Source organism: Thermobia domestica, chromosome 2 (genome assembly GCF_964235325.1).
Source record: "Thermobia domestica chromosome 2, izTheDome1.hap1.1, whole genome shotgun sequence".
Lineage (NCBI taxonomy): Eukaryota > Metazoa > Arthropoda > Insecta > Zygentoma > Lepismatidae > Thermobia > Thermobia domestica.
Window position 1 is genome coordinate 106,268,314 of NC_137455.1, and position 26,375 is coordinate 106,294,688.

A 26,375-nucleotide genomic window follows, 5' to 3' on the forward strand; every position below is an offset into this window, starting at 1 on the left:
AGAAAACTAATTAGGTGCTATGTAAAATCGAAAATGGACATTTACAAAAACATTGTGTTTTTTTAAACTGTGTCTTTGACTTTACAAACAAATTGATGGCAGCGGCATGTGAATAGACAGTGGTGGTTTAGAGGGACTGAAAATTCAGTTTAAAGGGTAATTATGTTCATGTATGATTCGGTCATCCTGCAGAACTTAGAACGTCACTTAGAACTTAGAACGTCGTAGTAAGCTCAAATTTTACTACAGTTTTCTTATATATAGACGTATGTTTTGTGTAAAAATTAGATTTTCATTCCATCTCCCACAAGAGATATCATACTTCAAGCTTTGCAAACGTTACAAAATTTCATATTTTAAAACGTCACTAAAAATGTAGGAACTATTTATCAATGCTATTACTCTAGCTATACTGACTATAGTATCATATGTATTTATAATTTTTTTTCAAAAAAACTCAATTTCACTCCTTCATTATAAACTTCAGCTGTAAAATGTGCAATTTGTTCACTAAAGTTTGGGAGTAATTTTCAGCTGTTAGGGTTAGATTAAGGCTTTTCATGCTAAGAGACAAAATTAAAGAAGACAAAATGCTGAAGAAAATTGTGTTTGTTCCAACGGTTTTGAATTGTCCAGTACTAAGATATAAAATTTTACGTAAACGTGTGCAAACTCATTAATTGGTACGCGGTGCTCAACAAAAATGTCCACCACTCAAAATGCAGACTGAGATTAGAAGATTTAAAGACAAAAAAAGTTTTGTTCTCCTAGTATATATACGAGCATGTTAATAGCACATTTAAAAAATTAAAGATAAAAAATAATCAAGCAACCAAAAAACCACTTTTATTACTTTATATGAATTGACTTCATTATATTATAATAACATGTCCATGTCTCGGTATTCCCTAGGGTTAAAGAAGTTTGGTATTTAAAATTTCATTTAAAATAACTAAAATTTGTCCTAGAAGAGAGGTAAATGTTGGAGCTATAATGATTATTGCTTATCTATTAGGTTTGCATATATGTGTGAGTTTTCGCCAGTTTTACTGAGGAAATTCTGAAATGGTTCCTTTACATATATGCCTTAATGCATAATGTACACACTTAAGATATAACTGAAAAGTTCCATTGAAATACCTAGAATTGGTGTACACTATTAAAGTTTGTTTACATATACTAATTAAATAGATACTTGCAAAACTAACTAGAGAAGCAAAAATAAGAAGAATTAAAAAATAAATAATTATAAACAGAGTAATGTATTAATTATATTTTACACACACAGATTTATTTGAAATGACATCAATAAAATTATTTAAAAGTTGTTATTGTTAGTGAATTTAGAGAACAGAATTAAAATTTATTTTCCTTTTTCAGGGATCAGTGTTGCATATATTGCTGATAAAATATAGTGATACGGATTTTAAAGCAGAAGAAAGCCAATCCGTATTACTAAAGTTGTGCGAAAAATATGTATAAAATTTGTACGAAACGCTTAATTACAAAAAAAAAAAAAAAAAAAAAGCTTCATCATTTAAAAAAAAATCTTATAAGAGTTACTTTCAATACATGGACGCGAGCCTTTTAAGCTCTGATAGAGATCTTAGAGATGGAATATGTCTAAAATGACAAAAAAAAAAAAAAAAAAAAAAGACTTGATTCCTTTCTACACTGAACGCCACATACTAAGATTTATACACAATTTTAAGTTATTACATGAAAACCTTGAGTAAATAAGAATAATTTGTAGATAGTATATGTAGATAAATAGAATACATTTGTTGACAGATAAAATTTGTTATTTCGTAATCGAAATCACGTAGAAAAATCAGGTAATAAATGCATATAGAGCAATATATATATATATATATATATATATATATATATATATATATATATATATATATATATATATATTAGCCGCAATTTAAAACTACAGCTTCAGTTGATTCCAACTAATCCACAAGTTAAAAGTAGATTTCGATTAGGAACTAGTGCTCTCGAAAGCGTTCTCAAATTTGATTCTTGGTGGGAATACTCAGTTAGAAATGTGTAAAAGCCTTTTCAAACCAGCCATTTTGAGTAAGATACTTCCTTGGTTTTCCTCATTCATATCAATCAAAATGCTGGGATGGTACCTAACATGCAGGTCCCAGGATGCTTCCATCCTTCTCCATTCCTTTTTCATTTCCCCATATAACGTAAAAGTTTTACAGTGTAACGTCCCACGATTATGTTCTTTAGGTTAAGGGATATGATGATTAAGTCACGTTAATAATGATGGAAGAATTGGTGGAATGAGAATGAGGGAGGAAACGAAAGTACCCTAAGAAAACCCACGAACACGATGTTGTCCACTACAAACTTACATGGCCAGGAATCGAACCAAGAACCCCATCCATCAGAGGTAAGCGCTCTGCCATTGAGGTAGGCTTGTATGACAAGATCGCCTAGGAGGGACGTCATCCTTCATACGTGACGAACTTAAGGCGGCAGACTACTAAATATTTTTGAAAAACTAATAATTTTTCTTTTGCCCGTTTTTCGTAAGTGGAAAGGGGTAATAAAATGTAACTTACCACACTAATAGATAATGCTATTCTACACCCAAAAATACGAATCGGAAGAATTTTCAGTGTTGCCATCCATAGAAATTACAGTGTGGCCAGAATTTGAATTACTCAATAATCTAGGTAAAGGTAGCGACTAAGAAAATGAACTCAACGGTAATTGATGACTTATCATGCTGTCTAGGTTTCTTATTTACTACTTTTTAAATAATATTTCTACTCATTTTATAAACCTTACATAAATTATTACAAAATAAATAAGTTATTACAAAATAAATAGAAACATTATTTAAAAAGTAGTAAACAAGAAACCTAGACAGCATGATAAGTCATCAATTACCGTTGAGGTCATTTTTCTAGTCGCTGCCTTAACCTAGATTTTTGAGTAATTCAAATTCTGGTCACACTGTAATTTCTATGGATGGCAACACTGAAAATTGTTCCGATTCGTATTTTTGAATGTAGAATAACATTATCTATTAGTGTGGTAAGTTACATTTTATTACCTCTTTCCACTTACGAAAAACGGGCAAAAGAAAAGTTATTAGTTTTTCAAAAATATTTAGTAGTCTGCCCCCTTAAAATGTCATACATGTCAAAACTCCAGAAATACACTTCCTTATTCCTAGTGTCCGCAGAATTGCATAGCAAACAACTACTGCAGACTTTTCCGCAAGAAAATCATAACAGTCATAATTGGTTACTATGTATATATTTTCAGTATTTCGTAATATGTTAATAATTTTGCATGTTATTATTACGTTATTTTCACATTTAATACAGCCAGTCATCAAATTAAGGGATTTTTATAGAGATATAACTTGGGACTTAAGAAGAAAAATTACAGAAGTATTATACTTTCTAGTGTGCGCCCATATGAACGTATCCCCCAAGAATACGTATATTTCTTTATAGAGGAGGAATTCTCCATCATCCCCTCCAGTAATTTGGATACCGACTACAATGTTTCGAGAGTATCTATATCTACATTTATAACTAATGTATTTACAATAAATTGCATACATTTACCTCATAAGCTGTGATTAATCTTTTAAAAAATATACAAGTAACCGGTCTGTAACGGCTACCTTTCATTTACGGACAAATTATCATTTCTATCAGTGTCCGTTATTTAGAAGTTTCACTGTATGTATTAGAATATATATTATTATAGTGATGTCTCCTTTATGGCAATTGAATTGACACATTTACTTTCAGAAAAGAAGAAAAAAGGGGTCTAGGATCGTTCATTTATTATTATTATTATTATTATTATTATTATTATTATTATTATTATTATTATTATTATTATTATTATTATTATTATTATTATTATTATTATTTACTTGTTTTTGTAGTTTTACGTCTCAAGTTTATGCCCTCTAGTGATCGGGATCGAGATCAGGAAACTTTGCACAAGAAGTGGGCACTCCTACTAAGACATAGAGCTTCTACCCTCATTTTATTACATTATACAGCCCGATTAAGTGCCTATGTACCATTTATCCAGTGCGATCTTTGAGTATGAATACTTAGATAAGAACTTCGGCCAGATGAATGTTTTTTAGAACACCCTGTATATTGAGAGATCATTCATATTTGCTCTGCGCGATTTCCTCATAGAAGAGGATGGGGAGGAGGAGATCTTGTTTACTTCTTGTGAGTCTTCACGAAGCATGCGCACTGACAATGAAACAGCAGTCATGGTTTCATAAACACTTTCCTCCCCTTCCGTTTCCTTTTGCAATTTTTTTGAAAAGTATTTATATGTCTAATAATTAAAATAAATAATAATACATACAAATCACTAATTAATCAAGCTAATGCCTTCTTGTTGAATACAGGAAACAGAAATTAAGAAGTTTATAGAAGGGAAGTAGCAAATATACAGAGGGCGCTGCGAAGTGAGGTATAGCGTGCAAGCTTGCATCACATTGTAACAGTGTATAAGATCTGGCTACAGAATATGATTATACATACGAAAGATATCTCTATATACATATGCTAGAAGCATTAAAATTTCACACTAGTGCACTGAATATCGGGTCTAGTCCAATCAAGAAAAATAAATAAAATAAGATAAATATGGTGATGTGTGCAGAGATGGTGTTTTAAACACCTAACTAAAACTGAAAGGGTATTTAAAAAAAATAAAGAGAAAATCCAATCAAATGTTATCTTACCTGCGTAAATAGCTTATTATACCCTTGACTATATTGGTTATATCCCATCATATTACGCTGCACTAATACTCTCTTCTGCACCATTTAAGTCTTCAAAACTCTCACAGCAAAATTTAAATAATAAATATTTTTACTTCAGTGGGATGGATAAATGAAAGGGGTGGGACATAGTAATATTGAATCAAATAGGGTCCTCAGTGTCCTGAGACACTTCATCTTGACACAATTTCGAACCCCGAATATTCACCATGGCACTTATGTAACACATTATGTACAATAAATAAATAAATAAATGTAGATATCACATTTTTGTTCTTATATATTGTGGTTTGTTTCTCTTTCTTCCTTCACGATTACACAACGACACATATAGGCACAAATTCACGTATATAAATATACAGACACAATTTAGACAACTTGTGTTGTGTTGTGTTTTTCTGTAAAAAATGTGTTATATTGTCTTCTTCGTCTTTTTCTTTTACACGGCGTGGCCTCAACGGTTTGAATGTGTACCGCAGCGAGCAATGCAGGTTTGCAGGATCACAGGCGAAATCTTGGGCACTGAAAGATGGTGTGAAACTATTGCGCATGCGTCGGTATTGATCACCTTGGCTCGCGCCCATTTTTTTCCTCCTAGGGAGTGTTGGGGAGTTTATTTTTTTTTCTAAATAAGCATGGAAATAGTAATAAAAGAAGGAAGGGAGTAGAAACTGCTGCATTTAACTGAAAAAACAAACAAAAGAAAAAGAAGAAGAAGAAGATGAAGAAGGAAAAGCAAGGGAAGAATGGGTGGGGTTGCATTCGTGATCCACACTCTTCGTTTTTCTAGAAATATCAAATTTACTATTTAAGAAAGATAGAAAAAAGAGAAAGAGAGACAAATAGGTTGGAAACTAGACCCCATATACATTTTTAAAGTTGGAAATCATCTTTTGCCTATCTTCTTTAATTTGGCTGTATATTCAGTTTCAATTACATACGTACAAACAAGGGTTAATTCATTTTAAAACAGATTAAAGTGATTCTTACATAAGACTATAAACGTATAACGTAATTCTTAAATAAACTTTTAGAATATATTATTTAAAGCTAAAAATGTTTACTAGCAGATATTTTAGTCCACTATATAAATACACACAATTCGCTTGAAATACTTCTAGGTAACCATAGGAAAGATAATAGAATTATATTTATTTAAAATTTTTTAAATGCAAATCTAAGGGTGAGAAGCGGTTCACAATTTATTCGAGTATGTCTCTAATCCTTCAAGTTAGACAACCCAAACAGCTTTGCGGTGTTGCAGGTTGCATGTCATTTAGGATATGCTAAGAACTAGCGCTTCTGCTAGTAATTTAAATAAAATAAATTAAATATATATAACATGTATTTTAAAAATACATTATTTTTTAAAAAAATAACAAAATAAAACAAATCATACTGTGCTAAAATGTAAGAAAATAATTATGTTTTGAAGAAAATTATTTTTAAAAATCTATTTATGCATGACTAAAAAGAAAACCATGGGGAGCACTCTTATCTATAATGTGTAATATAAATATATGAGAACGTTCCTGATTCTTCTCTTTTCAGTCATACAAAAATATGACCTTTTAAAGTAATTCTCTTAGAAACAGAATTATTTTTTTTTTTTACTTTTAGTGTGATCTGTTTTATTTTTTTATTTTTAGTACGAATTGTTTTATTTTGTTATTTTAGGATTTGGAAGAAATGTGTTTTCAATTTTTAAATTTTATTTTATTCCCTCTTTTTAGTCATAATTAAACACATCTTTTATCGTTATAGAATTTGGTTTTATTTTTTTCCTACATATTTGCCGAGACTCAATGTCTTTCGAAACTACAGTCTCCCTCCAGGGGCGTCATTTGTGGACAGCAATTGTTCTCTCACCCCGCCCCAAGTTTGAGATGTATGTATATTTTAATCAATATTATAATAATATACTAATAATCTCCCCAACAGCAAAAGCTGAAATGACACGCTACTGTCTATCTAAGGAAGAGATTCAAAAGCTACACAAAAAGGAGTATATTTGGGAGGGGGGGGGGTAAAATGAAGAAATGAGACTAAAACTAAAAAAGCATTATATGCTTTAAGTGATTCATTATAATCCATTATAATCAATGCACCCAATGCTTTTATAGCCTTGCACCTATTTCTTCATTTTACCCACAAGAGAATCTGTTTTACTGGTCATTTTATAAAAACATTAATTACGTTTAATTCTTACGCTTACATTGCTTTTCACTTTTTTGTTAAGATTTATTTTACATTCAATTAAATTTTGAAGTTCTTATACAAATCATAAATTTGAAATGAATTATAAATTACGATGATCGCCTGTATGTAATACTGTACATGGCACTTCCAGAGTGTTTTTGTTACACAATGTAATAGGATATATATAGTTAATAGATAGAAATAATAATAGCGTATTTATGATTGATACGTTACTTACGTTATTATACGCTTAATAATAACGTATTTGTTTACTGAAATAAAACAATAATAAAATATTGTATTATCATCCGACTTACGTCGTTATGCAAAATTTTATTATTCTATGTTACATGAAGGTTGCAAGATTTGCGAACATGGTTGAACCATTGCAAGTTAAAGAAGAAACATAACTGAGGCGTGGGACCGCGGTGGATCGTTGGTAGAGCGTTCACCTCTGGTGCATGGGGTCCTTGGTCGATCCCAGCTAGCGCCAAGTGAGCTTTGTTGTAAACAAACACTGTGTGCGTGGGTTTTCTCGAGGTTCTCCCGTTTCCTTCTAGTTCCTTTATTCCACCATTTCATTAATCTCTCATTATCACCGTCTCCTTTAGCCTAGCTGGCATATCCCTGAGATATAAAACTTAAAGATTTCATTTCATTTTCATTTCATGACTGGGGCGTGTTCCGTCGGCTGAGATTCGACTTTAATTTTATGACGCAAATCCGTGCCACTAGTAATAGAAATAAATTCTGAGCAAAGTAATCATTTAATATCAATAATATGAATTACAGTTTTTGTGGCAATATACCATTACCATCTGCATTATAATGTATGTTATGAAGGCAACGGCATATTGGCGAAGTTGTAATACAGGTTATTAGTATTCTTTCGTTTGTTCACCTTTTATTTTTTATTTAAAATGTAATGCTTCACAGAAAATATTATTCATTTTTATTGTTGTATTTTTTTCTAACATGAATTACTTCTAGGTGAATTGATCATTTAAAACTCTCGAGAAAAAGTCAAAGAAGATAAAAAAAACACTACGAGATTTTAAGAATAATTCCTCTTGGCACTCAATGCTGTTTTCATGCAACAACGGAACTTTGGAAATTGCATCTGTATAGTTTGTATACAAAGAAAACAGAAAATCCTTCATCTTGTCAAAATTCTTACACAGGAAATAGCACACTCAATCCACGATGCTCGGGAAATTTGTAATGAAATTTTAAAAAGGTAGCAGTAAAAGAAGAAGAAAGCGGGAAAAAAGATTGGGAGAAAATTAAGGGAATAAAGGGATAAAAGACCCGAAAAGGGTAGAAAGATACAGGAAATGTATCACTATACCCAAGTGTAAGCAATATTTAACACCTCTATCACTTTCGGGTAAATCGTTTTGACAGCAAAAGAAAAAAGTGGATATCTAAAAATTGTAACTTTATTACTATTATTATTATTATTATTATTATTATTATTATTATTATTATTATTATTATTATTATTATTATTATTATTATTATTATTATTATTATAAAAATAAACACGTGTTAAAAATTCACTATTTTTTCACATCGAATTTTTCATCGTGGTTCTTAATAAGAAGAATTTGAAAGCAATAAGTAAGTAGTTCTCCTTGAAGGATTCTGCAGGATGGAAGAATTATTCCGCACTTCCGCTGGCACTTGAATTCCATAGGCGTCTTTTCTACAGTTTCCTGTGGGGTGACCTGAAATGCGCGTGGGAATTTTAGTTAGTGGGCGAACGAAGCTTCAATCAGTCGAGGCTCTCTATCCAGTCCAGACAGATTGTTAAAAAAAAAATGAAGTAGAGGAATCTCTCGCTGTAGTAAATACGTATGATGTGGGGAAAGAATTAAACATCTATACACTCTTTCGTCATTCGGAAGCAACTCTTCTTTTTCATTGACTCATTGCTGGCCGACATAATTTATCATTTTTTTTCTCTTTTTCTTCTTTTTTTCTTTCTTTTGGAGAGGGAACTCCATGAGGAAAATGGCAGTAATCCAAAGTGGTTCTTTTACGTAAATATTTCTTCATTTCAATTCATTTCCAATTTTTTTTTTATTTCATCATCATCTTATCGATTTAAATACAGTGGCGTAGCGAAAGAGATGAAGGAGAGTTCCAGGGTAATATGTTACTGTACACAGAGAAAATCCGTTCTCCGGACAGCGGTATATTGTACAAATATACGGTATCTTCTTGCTTACTATAGAAATCAGTACGGAGCATACGCTATCCGTATGCTATATAGGCACTGCCGTTAGATGTTACATTATGCCGTTGCAGGATGTCTGACATCTAACAGTTTTCCGTATATCACATGCATGTACTTATGTTACCTTCGTCAGCTACATGTTATATACGTCAATTTGTATGTGAGATCCTGACCGCCTACATTGTTTAATACGGAAAGTACGTATAGGTGGAACACTTATACAGAAAGTGTATAAAACATGCGTTTTTAGTTATACGTCTGCTGTACCTTAAGTCCAAAAACTACAGGAATTACGCATGTAACCTATCTTTTTAAGTAACCTATCATTTTTTTCTCATTGTAGGTATTTCAACTAAATTAAACATTATTTGCTTACATGTTTCTTCGAAATATTTCTCCTAAGTTACATCTAAATTCGAGTCCTGTCTTAGGTAGAATAATCAAATAAAAAAATTCACATGGATGACGGGCTTTGCAAAAAGCCGTACTTTAGAAACAAAAAGTGATGACCAATCATTTCAATCTGAATCAAGACAATGTTTATTTGGATGTATATAAACACATTTACCCTAGAGTCTATCTAAAGTATTCACATTGGTAATGCTTATTGTCAGTTAGTAGTTGAATATATCGTATGTTATTAATATTACTTTTTTTTAACTAACGCAGGCAGTACTCTAGACACACACGAAACTATCATAATAATGCTTTAAGTCTAAGAGCACGCGATTGGAACATTTTGTCATATTCGTTAACAACTGGACCGTTGTCTCTCAGATTCAATCTTGATATGATCTGTGGGTTGGGCAGTGGCGCCATCATTGCTATTCAAAATACAATAGACAGGCATAAGAAAGGAGATTAGTCGTCTATATAATGCTTCAATATTCACAGTATTAATAAAGCAGGCCGATAAATTTGAAGAGGTGATTCCTCATATCAAAACATGAAAAAAATCATATGAATTTGTTGAGAAAAGTGCATAGTATTTCGAACACGAAGAACCGTAGCGTGGTAGTCTAACGTAAAGCAAGTCACACAAACGTCATCCGAAAATGCATATTTCAAAAATATGTAATGGATAGGTAATGGATAATCCACAGGACACAAGGAATTGATGTACATGCTCCGACTTAAAGATTAGTCCGAATAGGAAAAAATTAACAAGGGTTACAAAACTTACAGTCTGTACTGTTTCAAAAGACCTCACAACTAATCCTCCTTCGCAAAGTCGCATATTTACAGAGGCGTTAAGAGTCGCATAAAACGTTAAAGAAAATATTTCTCATTCTCTTACCGACATTATTTTAACTAGATCAGATAGTCAAGAGTCTACTATAATTAAAGTGAGAAAGAGAAAATTGGCAGAGAAGAAACTGTATCACGTAAAACGTATTAGAAGCTATGGACGAAATTGTCCACAATTAATGAACAATAATAAAATGGAGAATTTCTATGTGAAGACGAGAAGGTTAGCTGTGGACCGTGATGAGTGGGTGGCTACATTGAGGCAAGTAATCTGCCAGTAACGGCAAAATACCTATTATGATGATGACCGTCAGATACTGGAAAGAAAAAAGTTCACCCAATAATTAGCGTCGTATGCTATACAACATAATGTAATTCAAGTGAGAATTGAAATTTAATAGTAACATAGTTTATTATTAGCTGTAATAGAACAAGAGCACAACACGCTTACTGCATGATAAAATATTTAAAAATTCCAAGCCTTTTTTTTTAATTAGAAGGAAAAACTATACACAAGTTCAAAAGTCTTTATGTCGATTAGCTTAAACATTCTATCTAGACTGAAAACATATACTTATGTTTCTAATTTATTTTAAAAGTCTTTCAAACAATATTATATTGTCAAGGTTTCTGGTGGTAGCTATCGAGCAGTGGCGGCTTTTGAGGGAAGTCATATTGGAAAAAAATATACTGATGTCACTTCCTTCAAGAGTCCTTCTACTGACAAGATAACTTCGTCTTTTCGTCTTTTTGTACCTTTACAATAGTCGGGCTTATTTATTGATTCCATTAAACACCAGAACTCCTACATCTCTGATGAAAGGAAAAGTAATCTCCTTCTATGACCTTCCCATCTTTGAAGAGAATGAAGTGGGAAAAATGGAATTGGTTTTTCACATCTGAATAGTTTGGCGACTAAATAATGAAACTTCTCGAATCCACCCAACTACATTCTCACCTACGCCACTGGTAAACAAAATAACATTTGCCTTAATAGCAATCCGTCCCCTTTTATTTCTCCTTCTTATTATTAGTACTATTTTTATTACTGTATTTTTTTTTCTAAGTAGGATACATGGGTAGATATTTTTCACGGAGTGACGTCAGAAGTTACTTTCTTAGACACGAATTCTAAGCGTTACAACGTACAAAGCTCTTATCAATATTAACGAGCATACGTAAGTCCTATCAGTTGCTGACGTTCTCTACACAGATACACGCGCACGAAACACAAATTAAGATTATCACGCAATATCTGAATGTTAATATAAAAAGGAATATGTTTCTTTCTTTCTCTCAGTATGGCATAGATATTGTCTTGGTTTCTAGCCCATTTACCTAAAGCAACTAGATGGAGCCGCTAAGCCAATAGAACAGTAATATGGAAGTTAGTTCCCTTCTCTTGTGGTTTTAAGGAAGGTAGAAGAGTAGAGGTAAAAAATATTTCTCGTAAATTTGAAGACGAAATCTGTAAAATTCTTAATTTAAAAGAAAACAGAAATAAAACATTTCCCCGGATAAATTAATGAGCTAGAAAGCGAAGATAGCACCGGTATTATCACCTTTAATAAATACATGCACATATTTGTGTGACACCAATTTACAAAAAAAAAAAAAAAAAAAAAAGAGAGAGAGAGAGAGAGAGAGAGAGAGAGTTTAAATCAGTTCGCATGATAAACGTACCTGGTCAAATAATGAATAAATAAAAGTAATGAATCGAGATACTATTGAAAAGTAACGCCATCTACTCTTTTTTACTTTCTTTTTGAATCTTCTAACACAAAATTTACGTAAGATAACAACAATTTACAGAATACTTAGTGTAAAAGAGGAATTGAAAGGCATTTTTACTATTATTATTAATTCTTTTTTTTCTTCGAAATCAAAACAAATGCAGCTCAGTTAACTGTGGACAAGCAGAGATTGCATAGACACATTCCTTTTTCGTCCTGAAAAAGAAAGACCCCTGTTTTTGTGACCTAACGCTATATTTAGTCCAGTTGTCTCAGGAGCTGTTCCATTGCCAGTCAGTCGCGGCGCTATTACAAGGAAAGAGACCAACTCTGTATCTATTATCATTGCTTGACCGCCCGCGGTGAAGACAATATTGTGAGGGGGAGGAAGGAAGATATATATATATATATATATATATATATATATATATATATATATATATATATATATATATATATATATATATATATATATATATATATATATGAAGCCTTGTTCAAAGAAACCTGGCACTTCAATCTTGTTTCAAAAGTCCATATTTTGACAACCACATTTAATAAATTGAACTACAGTGTCTCTAATATAAAGATCTCAATTGTATAGTAAGTTTTAAGAAGGGAATGAAGACCAGAATTTGTTAGAATGATTTTTGTACTCTACATTCACCTGAGTGGTATAGTGCAGATGCGAACACAAGGGTCAGGCTTAGGGAGGTCAGGAAACCCCGAAATACCAATCTTTCAGTAAATTTAGTCCAATTTTAGGAATAATTTTAGAAATTTTAAAATTGAATTTGAGATCCCCCAAAATAAATTCCTGCGCACTTCCCTGATATAGTTCTTAATCTCCAATACGAACTTGGTGTTTATTGAATAAAAACCCTACCACTTACCCAGCTATTTTTTTTTTCGATTTCTTAACATTTTTATCGTTGAATTTATTTCCTTCTTAAAACTGACGATTCAGTTGACTAAAGTTAAATCAACACTTGTTTGATTTACTATGATTTACTACCGACTGTGAATAGAAATTCAGGACTTTTCAAAGAGAGGTGAGTGGCCAAATTATTTTTTAAAACAATACCATACACTAATACACATCAATCCGTCATTCTTTTCTTTCTTTCCTCTTTCTCCTCTGGTTTATAATGGAGGGTATAAATTCTTAACATTTTTGTGAAAATTATAAGGAATAAAATAGTAATATCTCAACAGAATTGATCATTGTTTTCTAAATTTTTTTTTTTTTGAAAAACATGAATCCATTTGAAAAGGACACTGAAAGGCAAAATAAATAAATAAATGCCCTAAAAGCAGACAATAATAATAATAATAATAATAATAATAATAATAATAATAATAATAATAATAATAATAATAATAATAATAATAATAATAATAATAATAATAATAATAAAGCGCTTGTAAGCAGAGAAGGCTTTATATTCTACTAACTTTATAGTCTTTTATCAGATTACGTATTTTCACTAATCTACACGTAGGTAAGTATTTTAAGAATATATATATATACAATGTCTAATCCCCGATTGTCAGATGAGAACGTTTACTTGTGAGACCTTGTAGTACTTGAGACGCTGAACTTTCTCACTTACCATGCACCTTAAACGTTCTATTTCGACACATTGCAACGCCTGTTTGAGTATTTATAATAAATAACCATTCCTAATAGAAGTAAAAGTATATTTCCAATTTTCATGCCTCGAAAGTGTTGGCATTATTGAGATATGCGAAAAGAACATGATTCGTCAAGTAGTATTCTCTCTGAGTGAGTGAGTGATTAACATCATAGCTTCATAGCTAAGTTCGAAATCTGTCTCCGAAAGCTGTAAATTTTTTAATTCCTCTTTCTCCAAATGTTAAGATCTTTCTCTCCATGCGCAATCATCTGATGCTTCAAAAAGAAAACCTTAATTCAACAACTGTGGGTGTGATACTCACAGGTTTAACAGAGAAACTGATTCTTATGCTTAAAAAATCACAATATTCCTTAGAATATGATGCTGTCTTCTTATTTGTTTCTCCAATTCTGACCTTGCGTATGTCAATCTATCCCCTATATCCCTACATTTAAATCTCTCTTCCTCCTCTCTCTCTGAATATCATGCGTTACGAAATTACATGGTTTGAGATCAAGCTTTCGACTCTTGAAATCAGATATAAACGCTCTGCCAATGGACCATTGTGACTCTCTATAACTCTGCTGTGTATATTTAGGCACTGCAAACAAGAAACATAGACACAATGAGAATATATTTCCTATTTACATCCCTTGAAAGTGTTGATATTCTGAAGATATGAAAGAGAAACATGGTTTATCAAATAGCCTTCTCCGTGGATGAGTAATGGATCCGTGGATCTTAATGTCATTTTTTTTATAAGCGATAAGTTCTTGGTTCAAAATCCGTCTCCGGAAACTGTGAATTTTTAAAATTCTTCAATAAAAAATAGTTCTGCACCTTAATTCGACAACTGCGAGTGTAATGCTCACAAGTTTTGTTGAGAACCTATGATTCATATTATGCTTCGGAAAACCACAATTTTCCTCAGAACACAGATGCTGCCCGGTCATTTCTTTCTCCAATTCTAAACTTGTATACGTGACTGCATCCCTCTCTATTCCCATATTTGAATCTCTCTCTGTCCGTCTTTCCCTCTCAATGTCGTCTCACGAACTTACATAAACTGAGATCAAATATCCGATTCTTGAAACCAGAGATTCTACCAATAGTCATCATAATTTCCTATAGGTTTGCTTTTAGTAAGCTGCGAATATTTAGGAACTTCAAACACTGGCGTCTCTGGCACATAAAATTTGGGGAAGGGGGGCATCAAAGAAAGTGATTTAAATGGTACTACCTAACCTAGCCTACACTACATGAAATATAGTATCAAGTGTAGGTTCATTCCTTTCTCTCATCGCCGTTTTTTTTCTTCGATTCCGCTTGTTACCCTTTTGCGGTCCCCCAGAGAACTCTGAACTCTGTTATAATCGTTTCACAGCCTGAATATTGTATTCCAAATAAGTACAATTATTATAATTTATGCTTTATTCTGTCGTTAGTAACTAAATTAAGTTAGAATAAAATATTGAATATTTTGTACTTCAAAATATTGCGAGACGCGTCCCCCTCGTCCTCCCTCCCGCCAGAGACGCCCGTGACTTCAAACATGAAATATAGACACAAAAGTCAATAAAACAGTCGCTTTCGTTCTGGAAATTTCGATCTTCAAGATGCTTCTTGTAGTGGGCGATCAATCACAGAAAAAGTGTGTTTGATACTCTAGCAAAAGATGAGCAAAACCGGCATATAAACAGTCATGACATTGCCAATGCCCTAAACATCCACTACCAGTGTTAAATCATTCAGAGAAAGTTGGCTGAAAGGTGTTCTTACCCCCGCCGTTGTATGCAACCCTCCTTACTTTATTGAATTTCTGGTTGCAGCATATTTTAGAATGAGGTTTTTCTCATTAGTCATTGCAGGAATTGTTTGATTTTTTAAATTAATAATTCAATTAATACTTTTCCAATTTTTTATGTGAATAATCCTCCTTGGGAATAACTTACTCGATTATTGAAAACCGCATCGAAAATGACCAATGGTTCTCGAGATAATCGCATACATCCGTACATACAAAGATACAAACATACACACACATACACACAAAGGTCAAACTGAGAGCCTCCTTTTGTGAAGTCGGTTAAAAAGCAATACGTTTTGCTATATTTAAGTGGGCATATATTCCCTTTTAACAATGGCAGAGTCAGTTGATTATCTTTAAGTTCTTTTTATGGATTTTTAGGAGTGGTTCCCAATTTATTTTGTCGGTTAAGACATTCCATGAGCGGCACGCTCAAAACATAGCGACATACTTGAAAATATTTACCAGTAAAATCCCAAACTATCCCATGCATAACTATCGGGAGTCTTATAGAATAGCTATGTCCGTCTGTCTGTCAATAAATATCAAAGCAAAAACGGTAACAGACAACGAGATGTGATTTTAAAAAAAAAATCGATTCAGTTTCCCAAGGATAGGTTCTATCTCATCAGTTAATCCTTTATTCACGCCGCAAGAGATATAAATTACGGTTTCCACGTTGATCTACTTTGAACAAAAATGGGAACATACAGTGATATTTTTTTAAAAATCGGTTCAACATCTGTAGAAAAGAATATCATTACCCGCATCTCTCTACTAATGTCGGAAGTGGTAGAAGTTTATTAGTGAATCTGGTTTCCATATTGACCTGCACACACAGAAAAAAATAAAACTATATAGCGTACATGAAAATGTAGGTTTCATGTGTAAATATTGCAGTTTTTTTAAACTTAACATATGACTATATGTAACATTCTGTAGAAATCGTATAACTGAAAACGTGTACGTAAACTGTATGAAAACGTATAATACTGTCCATACAAGTGTTCAATCTATTGGTACTTTCCGTATGGCTGCATATAGGCGGTAAAGATCTCATATACAGATGGACGTATATAACATATAGCTGACGTGTGTAACATAGATATGTGCATGCAATATCAAACATCCTGCAGCAGCATGATGTAACATTTAAGCGGGAAAAGGCAGTATGTGTCATCATCATCATCATAGGTATTCTGCCTTTATTGGCAAGTCACTTGCCGCAGCTGAGAAGCTTCCATGCTCCACGGTCCTCCGCTAACCTCTTTGTCTTCGCGTATGATCCTTCTGTTTTTATATCATCCATTAATTGTAGTCTCCTTCGCCCCCTCCCTCTCTTTCTCGCCACCATACCTTCTAGGACGTCCCTCATGATACAATTTCTTCTTAGCCAATGTCCCAACCAGTTTCGCTTCCTCTTCTTAACAATATCTAAAAGTGCTCTTTTCTCCCCCACTCTTTAACCCAACACTCTTTTCTCCCCCACCCAACACTCTCTCATTCGTTTTCCACTTAAACCAACTAATTCTTTCCATTCTTCTCCACATCCACATTTCGAAGGCTTTCAGTCGATTTTTATCACATTTACGTAATGTCCACGTTTCCGCCCTATACAGTACAACACTTCACACGAAGCATTTTATGAATCTTTTTCTCAACTCTTTATTAAAAGTCCCACAAAACAAACTTTTCCTCCTTCTAAAGGCTTCTTTCGCCATTCCTATCCTTGCTTTTATTTCACGTTCGCATATGTTCGAGTATGTATGTAGCATATGGATAATGTATGCTCCGTAGAGATTTCCGTACTAAACATATAGATTCCGTATATTTGCACAATATACTGCTGTCCGGATAACGTATTTTTCTCAGTGTAGAGTAAACACGGAAAGATATTGCAACACACACACACACACACACACACACACACACACACACATAGAGAGAGAGAGAGAGAGAGAGGAGAGATTCACCACTACAAGAACTGAGTCTATATTCTCAATCTTCTAAAACCGGATTTTACTACTACTTCCGGTTTCACTATGAATTTGTCTAACAAAAACTAAGAGATATCAAGAAACGGCTTTTTTATATGACTTTAGCGTTCCAGGAATAAGTTCCTAATTTATGTATTTACTCGTACAATTGGAAGCTATATATCTACTGACGAGTCTCAGTATTGAGTTTGCATAATGTGAAACAACACTTACTTGCTATTTATTAATAATAATATATGTTACAATAGTATAAAACTATATAAGTTTCTCTGTCATATCTGAGTATCATATGAATATTAACACGCAAAGGGGTACATTCTTTTGTCGTCGAGTGATTTCAGGGAAAGGTAAAGGATAAGAGCCAGTAATACCAAGTTATCAACTCTGAATACAGATGAAAGATTAAAAAATAAACTCAATTATTTTTAAATTATAAAATTTCACAACCAGCTAATGAAGCTGTGCTACATACCGGTTGGGGAAGCCTGGCCGGAAAGTCATTCGCTGAAACAGAATCTTATCTTTGGATCTTATCTTCTTGTACCGAGCTAATACGGTTGACCGTGATGTACAGTCTGTGGTAAATAACCTGCCAATAATATCATAATACCTAAGGTGATGATCTCTTTAAAAGCTTAAGTGGCTCCGCGTATAGGAATCGCTGTAATTCTCGCCTTTGGTGCGAGCGGTCGGTTCAATTCCTAGTACTAACACTCGGTCGGAAAAGTGTAAAAGCTTCATGTCAGCCATCTTGAGTAAGATTTTTTACTGTTTTCGTCACTTACACCAGACAAATGCTGGGAAAGTGTCTACTATAAAGGTCTCAGGCAGCTTCGTTCCTCCCGCACTCCTTTCTTCCTTGCCCTTGATAGTATGATTGTCGAGGAACGTCATCTCTCATATGTACAAGTCTAAAACGGCCATAGATTCCAGAAATCCAGAAATATAGTTCCTAAACCTATTACTAAAAGCCTGCTCTATATTTATCTTCTTCCATCTTCTTAGTATATACAGGGTGTTTCAGAACAACACCGACAACGGTTGGGAGGTGATTCCTGACACCAAGATAACACGAAAAGTATAGACCAACCTAGGTGCACAAATGCTTCCTTTCGGAGTTCTAGGCTGCCGAAAGCATGAAAAAATGAAGTTTAGAGGTTCATAGCTTCAAAACTAGGGAATTTACCGTAGTCACGTCAAGACCTCACTTAGGAACTAATATGAACGCTATCCAAAAATACATGTTTCAGAATCCTAAGGTACTCATGGAACAATTTCTATATAGGCAGTTTGACTACGGGCATATACATTGAAGTACCTCTATAAAAATTGTTGCGGATGTATCGCATGATTCTGAAACGTGGATATTTGGATAGGACACATACTAGTTCCCAAATAAAGTCTTGACCCGACTCCGATAAGCCCCATAATTTTGGAGCTATAAATCTTTAAATTTCATTTTTTCTGTTTTGGGAAGATTATAATTCCGAAAGAAATCATTTGTGCATTCAGGTTGGTCTATACTTTTCGTCTTATCTTGGTATCAGGAATCACCTCTCAAACGTTGTCACTGTTGTTTTGAAACACCCTGTATACCCAAATCTCTATCGTCCATTTTTCCGACTAAAACTCTATGCATTTCATGTTTATTAACGCATATGAGTAACTCAATTTGGACGTTTTAACTACATTACTGTAACATATGTAGCGACTTGTAGCTTTTATAAAGTAAAGTTTTGCGTTAATTTAAATTTTATTCATATTTACCACTAGTTCACATCCTGGTCTAAGGGAACCAGAAACAACCTCGGTAAGAGTTGATGTACTGACCAAATTCTACACAATTAAATGCATTGTGGCTATTATATATATATATATATATATATATATATATATATATATATATATATATATATATAACCGATTTTATCGTAACCGTAAAGGGTAGTAGATTTCTACCACTTCCGGCTTTAGTAGAGAGATTGAAAGGCAAATGGAATATATTCTTAGGGTGCTTAATTGATTGTAGAAAACAGCTTCTCACTATGTATTACCATTTTGTACTCTATAATGATCAATGTTAAAACCGGAAGTGGTTAACTTCTGTAACTTCCAGTTTGAATCAAGGTTTTAATAGGAGATGGTCCTCATTCTTAGAACGTTTGATCAATTTTAAAAGGCGCTTCTCGCTGTCTCTTATTGTCTTTTGCTCTAATGTAAATAGATCAGTTATTGAAACCGGAAGTTGTAGTGAAACCACTTCCGGTTTGAATATCTCTTGCACCAATGAACTCGATTCCTAACATTTGTCCCTCTACAGCCTGGTCAAAAGTGGTCATCTACCAATTAGTTCTTGAGATCTCTTTTATCTTCCGAACGGACGGACACACTAACAGACAGAGTAAAGAGAACCTATAAAGCACTTTTAGTATACAAAACTCCTCTAAAAAAAATATTTATCAGCAACGGTTCACAAATTATTTGTAACATTTCCGCTTCTATAGATTCTTCTCTATCCTTTGAATTATGAGAGATACGAAGTTTTTGATTTCTGATTTTCTTTATACTGTATATATGTTTTACATACGGCCTTGAAGATTATTTTAAAGATCTTAATTCATTTCAGATGTGTCTTTTTATAAATCCAAAATGTTAAACATCATTCAATTTTTTTAATTTTTAATTTTTGATTAATATAGAGTGAAATCTCATAACAACGGTTTGTTAGCTATTTATACAGATTTCTATGACCTTAAGTCCGTCACGCTTGAGGGATGAGGTCTGTCGGCAAGCATACTACCCGTGGAAGTGAGGAAGTAAGGAAGGAACGGGTAAGAGAGGAAAGAAGCGTCTTGGAACCGTTATGTAAGGTACCATTCCGGTATTTCCGTGGTGTGAATGAGGTTTTCCTCATTCAAGATGGCTGGCCTATAAAAAAAATGTAACACGTCGACCAAATGTCCCCACTGGGAATCGAATCCGCGCCTCATAACGGATAGTGATGGAACATAACTATTTGTCGTAAATAGAGGTGTCTGTTATGAGAGAGTTTACATAAAATTAGATTACTTCCAGCTCGTGCGGCAATTGTACGCGTTATACAATAAATTCATTATTTATAACTATAAATATATGCTAATATGAAAACATTGTAGTATTGATTTACCGAATGAATGAAGGGGATATCCACCTCTATAAGGAGACAAAAGTATGGCTAGAGAATGTGTTTATATGAACTGCAAAATATACTAGATTTGTGGCAATTTTCTTCTTAACCTCCCTGTAAAAAAAGCAAAAATCCCTTGATTCGCATACTAACTGTACTAAAACCAAAAATAATTAAGCAAGAGCATGCAACATTATTATAACGTGCTGAATATTTATTGTAGAGAGAAGAAAGAATAGTTTAAAGTTTAGTTTGCAACTATTTTGTAGGGATGGGATTTTCTGTCTATTGTACTGCAACACATTCATTTTCAAATTGCGAAAAGTACTTTCTGTACTAAATGCGTATGAACCGATAATAATTTCTGTCCGTTATGGTTATTCAAAGCTTAGGGGAAAAAGGAAGACATATCGTGCCTGTATCTGAAAGTATTCATAAAATGGGAGAAGTTTGTACCGTAATAATACCTAGGTACTCATATTTTAGCCAGGAAAACCGATAAATCTGTATAATAGAAATATTACTTAAGAAAATTTTCACTATATCATGTATTCTACAGTATTTGCAACTGAAATGTTTCAGTTAATATAGTGAACATGTAAGCACATAGTATCAGTGGTGAACGCAGAATTTCGTCAATAGGAAGGTTCAAAACATTCAATTTCATTTTGTTTTAGGACAAACGTGACTTTTGTATATCTTAATATAGTAAATGCTTATTTCTTTAATATAATATCTTCCTCAAAGTACTCCCTTTGTATACGTTACTACATAGCATTATACTTACAATACTCAATTTAATTACAATCAAAGGAATAAACAGAGAACAACGTTTATCATAATAACTTACTTGACAACTCGAATAAATTTTACTCGCCTTTGTCTTTAACAGTGGTCCCAAATCTGAGAATGTGAAAAGTTAGCAAGGAACCAAAAAGAACTGTTAAATTATTCAACGCACTCCTATTGGAAATCGAAGTTCGGATCACAGAACCAAAGGTGTGCTTGATGCTGGAGGGAGATGGAGCTTGCAGAGTTTACAAAAAGAAAAGAAAAAGAAGGAAAGAGAAAACGAGGAGCTATGGTCTGTAAATTTAGTGTGTTAAATATTCACAAAATCCTTTAACTTTCTAAAATTGAAATTATTAATAATAAGTCAACAAGGCGCTTGAAACAATAATAATAAGAGAGGAAAATGAACATGAATCAGGCACAGAGGGAGAAACACATAGAAACAGTAATATACGCGGATGACCCGAATCCACTACATCACCTAGTTGGATGAAGAATGAAAAACAAAAGATCAAAGTAATATTAATAATAGTTGTAGTAATGATAATAATAATAACTCAAGCATATACAAGGTACGGTAAAAGGTAAGACTCTCTCTCGCTCGCTGAAACATTGAAAGTGTAAGTGCTTCCCGATATACACCAAATTATGATATCCTCAAATGCCTTGCCATTTGATGCATTACAGTCTCCTTCTGGTGTCCTTTCCGAACATATTATAGCAATAGGCAACTATTCTGGGTGGTGAACGAAAGGGTTCGGGCTCTCCCAAAGTTAGCTTGGGCATCAAAATTCTGAATACCTTTATTTGGATCTTTGCTTGAATATTTAACAACGAAACACATAATACCTGAACGGGCTCCCCAAAGTTATACTAAAATATCACCCTTATCATAGTGCTCAGACTACATGCTCTGTTTGCTGCTCTCTCACACTTGCAGCTTTGGAGATAAATTGAATTAAATTGATTTTGAGTTTGATCATCGAGGCTATATGAGACATGGATCTACTGATTAACGTGGAATCGGAACCATATGAGCTCGCAACGGGAATTGAATCCGAGTCTCGCTTTGGATATAAAGTCTGGATCAGCTCTTCTCGCTATTCTAGTAGTTAGGGCACTCACCTTTGATGCAAGGGGCCACTGGTTCGATCTCCAGTGGAAGAGAATTGAAATGAACTAATTACGATTGTTCAGAACCTCACATAATTGCTGTAAAATTAGCGGTATTTTAATTTTGCAGTAATTAGGCCTCTTAATCTGTTTAGAATAAAGTGATAATGTTAATGTAGATTTGTCAACTAATTCAACAAAGAATAGAGACACTGGAAGTGTTTATTTCTCATGGACATATTTCGGACAAAGAAGGAAAAGTATATAATTATAAACCAAGCAAACATTGTTTAAAGGAGTATGAATATGAAATCAAAAAAGTTTAAATACTATAAAGAACTATTGATTTTGAAAATAATTTAATCATTGGTGTGTGATTAATGAAAAATTAATTTTGCAGTGGTTAATGATTATCCAAGTTGGAAGTTCTACATATTGATGTCTGCAAGATGGATGAATAAGAAGCAAACAAACTTTAATAAATATTGGATCTCATGGGTTAGTGTAAATTTACTCAATCCGGACACTATACCCAAAAGCGGGTCTCAAAAGTCCTTATTTTAATTTATATGCCTTATTTTAATCAAAAGTAAGGTAATACAAATTAATCAAAAATGATAATCCGTAATGATAAATGAAAAAAATAAGAAACAGTAGAAAATCTTATTCTCTTTTATCTTCCTTTCCCTTACACACATACAAACAAAGTAAAACTTGAAATTACTGCCTCGGACACTAAAATAGCTTTCGGGCAGAGTAGATTTCGGAAGTACTATTTTTTGTAATATGTTGTAATTTTATTTCAAATTATATTTGATTACCTTCCAAATGATCTTACTGTAAAGAAAACACCCAAATTTTATTCACTATTCAGGAATTTTGACACATTTCACTTTCATTTTATAAAAATTTCTTCACGTATACAGATGCTTCATATTCTATACTGTATTTTTTTTTCTATGAAATAGTAAGAAATTGTACAGAAACATACATAAGTATTGTAATTGGATGATGTTAAAATAAATAATGACAGACATTATATTATTATTATTATTATTATTATTATTATTATTAATAATAGTAATAATAATAATAATAATAATAATAATAATAATAATAATAATAATAATAATAATAATAATAATAATCATCTTTGTTTTAAAGTTAATCATACCGTATTAACAATGATGGAATGATATAACGTTTATAATACTTTGATATCTGTTTTACGGAAAAACCTTACAGTACAAATGCATATACATATTTATTTACAAACTTGCTACTAATTTTCTATTTTTAATTGTCAAATTTATCATACTGTAAAAATTCAATTTTCGAATAATCGAACAGATTTTTCTCTTGGATATCTTTTCCAACATTTTAATCAAATAGGAAAATATGAATAATTCCTCCTACAATTCTTTGGTGTATGATCACAAGAGTTTAAATCACTTTTTGCCCGTTTGCAGTTTGTGATACAATTTTGAATACAAAAACTATCTTTCATTTGGTATTGTGGGTGTACGTCTGGGTGTAGTGAGGAATGTACCTTTAACCATCTTTCAAAACATTTTGTCGGTTTTAAGGCCTTAGAATGACATCTTTTGAAGATTGTTTTAGCTTATGTGAAAACGTGATGTTTTTGGCTTAAGCCCTTATGATCGTGCACCAAAGAACTATTCGAATGGCGATTTATTCGTAAGATTATTTAGTAAAATTACAAGGAGACTGTCAAACATGCTATTTTTTATTATTAAATTACAAGGCTATTTTATCTGAAGAAATACAATTCATACCGAAATCAATAATTACTATTCTTATTATTATTAACTTTTATTTTAATACAATTGTTTTTTCTTCTAACATCGAATATAATCCTGGTGTTATGCCATGTTGCAATTTATCAACGATCTAATTGCCTACATTATTTTCACGAATTCGTTGTTCTTCAATAGGAAAAAATACCAAAAACTCAAGGTCACTGACATGTTGAGCAACACTGCCTACAGTGGTTCCTAATGAGTATCTATTTTCGTGTGTCTCCACCTTCTTCCATTTTTTTTGTATGTACGTATGTGTGTGTGAAGGTGTAGAAACGTCACTGGGTATAAGAAACAATGTCGCGCTATACTTGACCTCCTTAAGAAACCTAGATTTGGCAAACAAAAAAAAAAAAATGTTGGGTACTTACCCTACGCATTCCAAGAGGTTTATAAGCACTTCTTCCCATTGGCCGTCTCATACTTGTCATTTTTTGTGTCTTTTAACTGTATATATATATATATTTACTTTTCTAACTACACTATTGTTCACTACCTCAGTCACATATGAACGAACACATTCGAGATTCACGAAATGAACATATGGTTAAAAGAAAAGGGAGAGAGAAAAACAAAAATAATATTTTTAATATCTTAAATACAGTGTTTGATTTTATCACTGATTCTTCGTTCTATACTTAGTTTATAACAGTTCATAAATGATCGTAAATTTTTAACAAAAAAATCACTAACGCATAGGGTTTTAAAAAATGTATAACAAAAAATAACAAATGACGGTCTAATATATACTACACACGCCACACGAGATCCTAGTTCAAAAGAACTTGACGGCGACTGAACTTTTTACCGTCTCAAAACAACGTTGGTCCGGGACGACGCTAAAAATAATTTGGCACCCAGATAACATGTTGTAGTGTAGAGTTCCGATTAGAGATGACGCCTCTGTCTTCTAACTGAACAAACACGTGAAATCATTTTTTTCTTTTACTTTACTTTCTTTTTTCACCTTTTTAAAATGTAAACAGCGGGAAAATTTGGTTTCTACAACACACTGTTACTGAAAGATTTTGAAAACTGTCGATTTATTCCAAATCATAGTGGTATTCGGATTTGAAATACATGTGAGGGGACATTTCATATGTGTGAGAGGACATTTTAAAATAATATTCATAAATTACTATTCATGGTACTAGGAACAGCAATTGGTCAAAAACAATACTTTGTCAAATTCAGAAATTCCAATTCACAAACATCAATTTTAAATAAATAAATGAATCAATAGAATGTTGGTTTCCTTACAGCATTGAATCAATCTAAATTTACAATTTTACCTTAGCTTTGAATCAATCTTAATTTACAATTTTACCTCTCACATTAAATTACATACATTGCTGTTTTATGAAATGAAATGGAATCTTTACCATCCCAAGGTTATGCCGGCTAGGGTAAAGGAGACGGTGATGATGAGAAATGAATGAAATGGTGGAACGAAGAAAGTGGGAGGAAACGGGAGAAGCCCAAGAAAACCCACCTACACGGTGTTTGTCCACCACAAAGCTCACTTTAATACTTCAGAATAGAATTATTATATAATTTTAAAACCTGACAATAGAATTATTGTAGCATTTTATTTGTTATTTTTTTAGTTTTCTTTTCATTATTGTTTCTTAGTTCTCTCTTTAAGAAAACTACTATACCTGTTACTATATGTCACACCTTCTCATGTCTTAACATTAGAAACTTTTAAGGTTTGTACTGGTGTTCGATCGTGGAAAATTCGTCTATTTCTCAATAATTCACGTTTCAAAAGTATTGTCCATTGTTCATAAGTGTGACGTGTCGTATCTAGTTTTAAAACAAGTATTTGA

At 32.7% G+C, this 26,375-nt stretch overlaps 1 protein-coding gene across 8 annotated transcripts in view; it reads right to left on the minus strand.

Moving 5' to 3' along the window:
- The window catches only part of Ca-beta (Calcium channel protein beta subunit), a 636,212-nt gene that overhangs the window by 184,936 nt on the left and 424,901 nt on the right, over window positions 1–26,375 (minus strand). For 2 of the 8 annotated variants that reach the window (XM_081744582.1, XM_081744604.1), the window contains exon 1: window positions 4,757–5,304. The exons of 5 other annotated variants lie outside the window; for them this stretch is intronic. In XM_081744582.1, coding sequence (XP_081600708.1) covers window positions 4,757–4,840 — 84 coding nt within the window. In that variant the 5' untranslated portion in view covers window positions 4,841–5,304. Of the gene's footprint in view, window positions 1–4,756; window positions 5,305–24,917; window positions 25,285–26,375 lie in introns of those variants that run through there. One more of the 8 variants, XM_081744596.1, reaches the window with a different exon arrangement.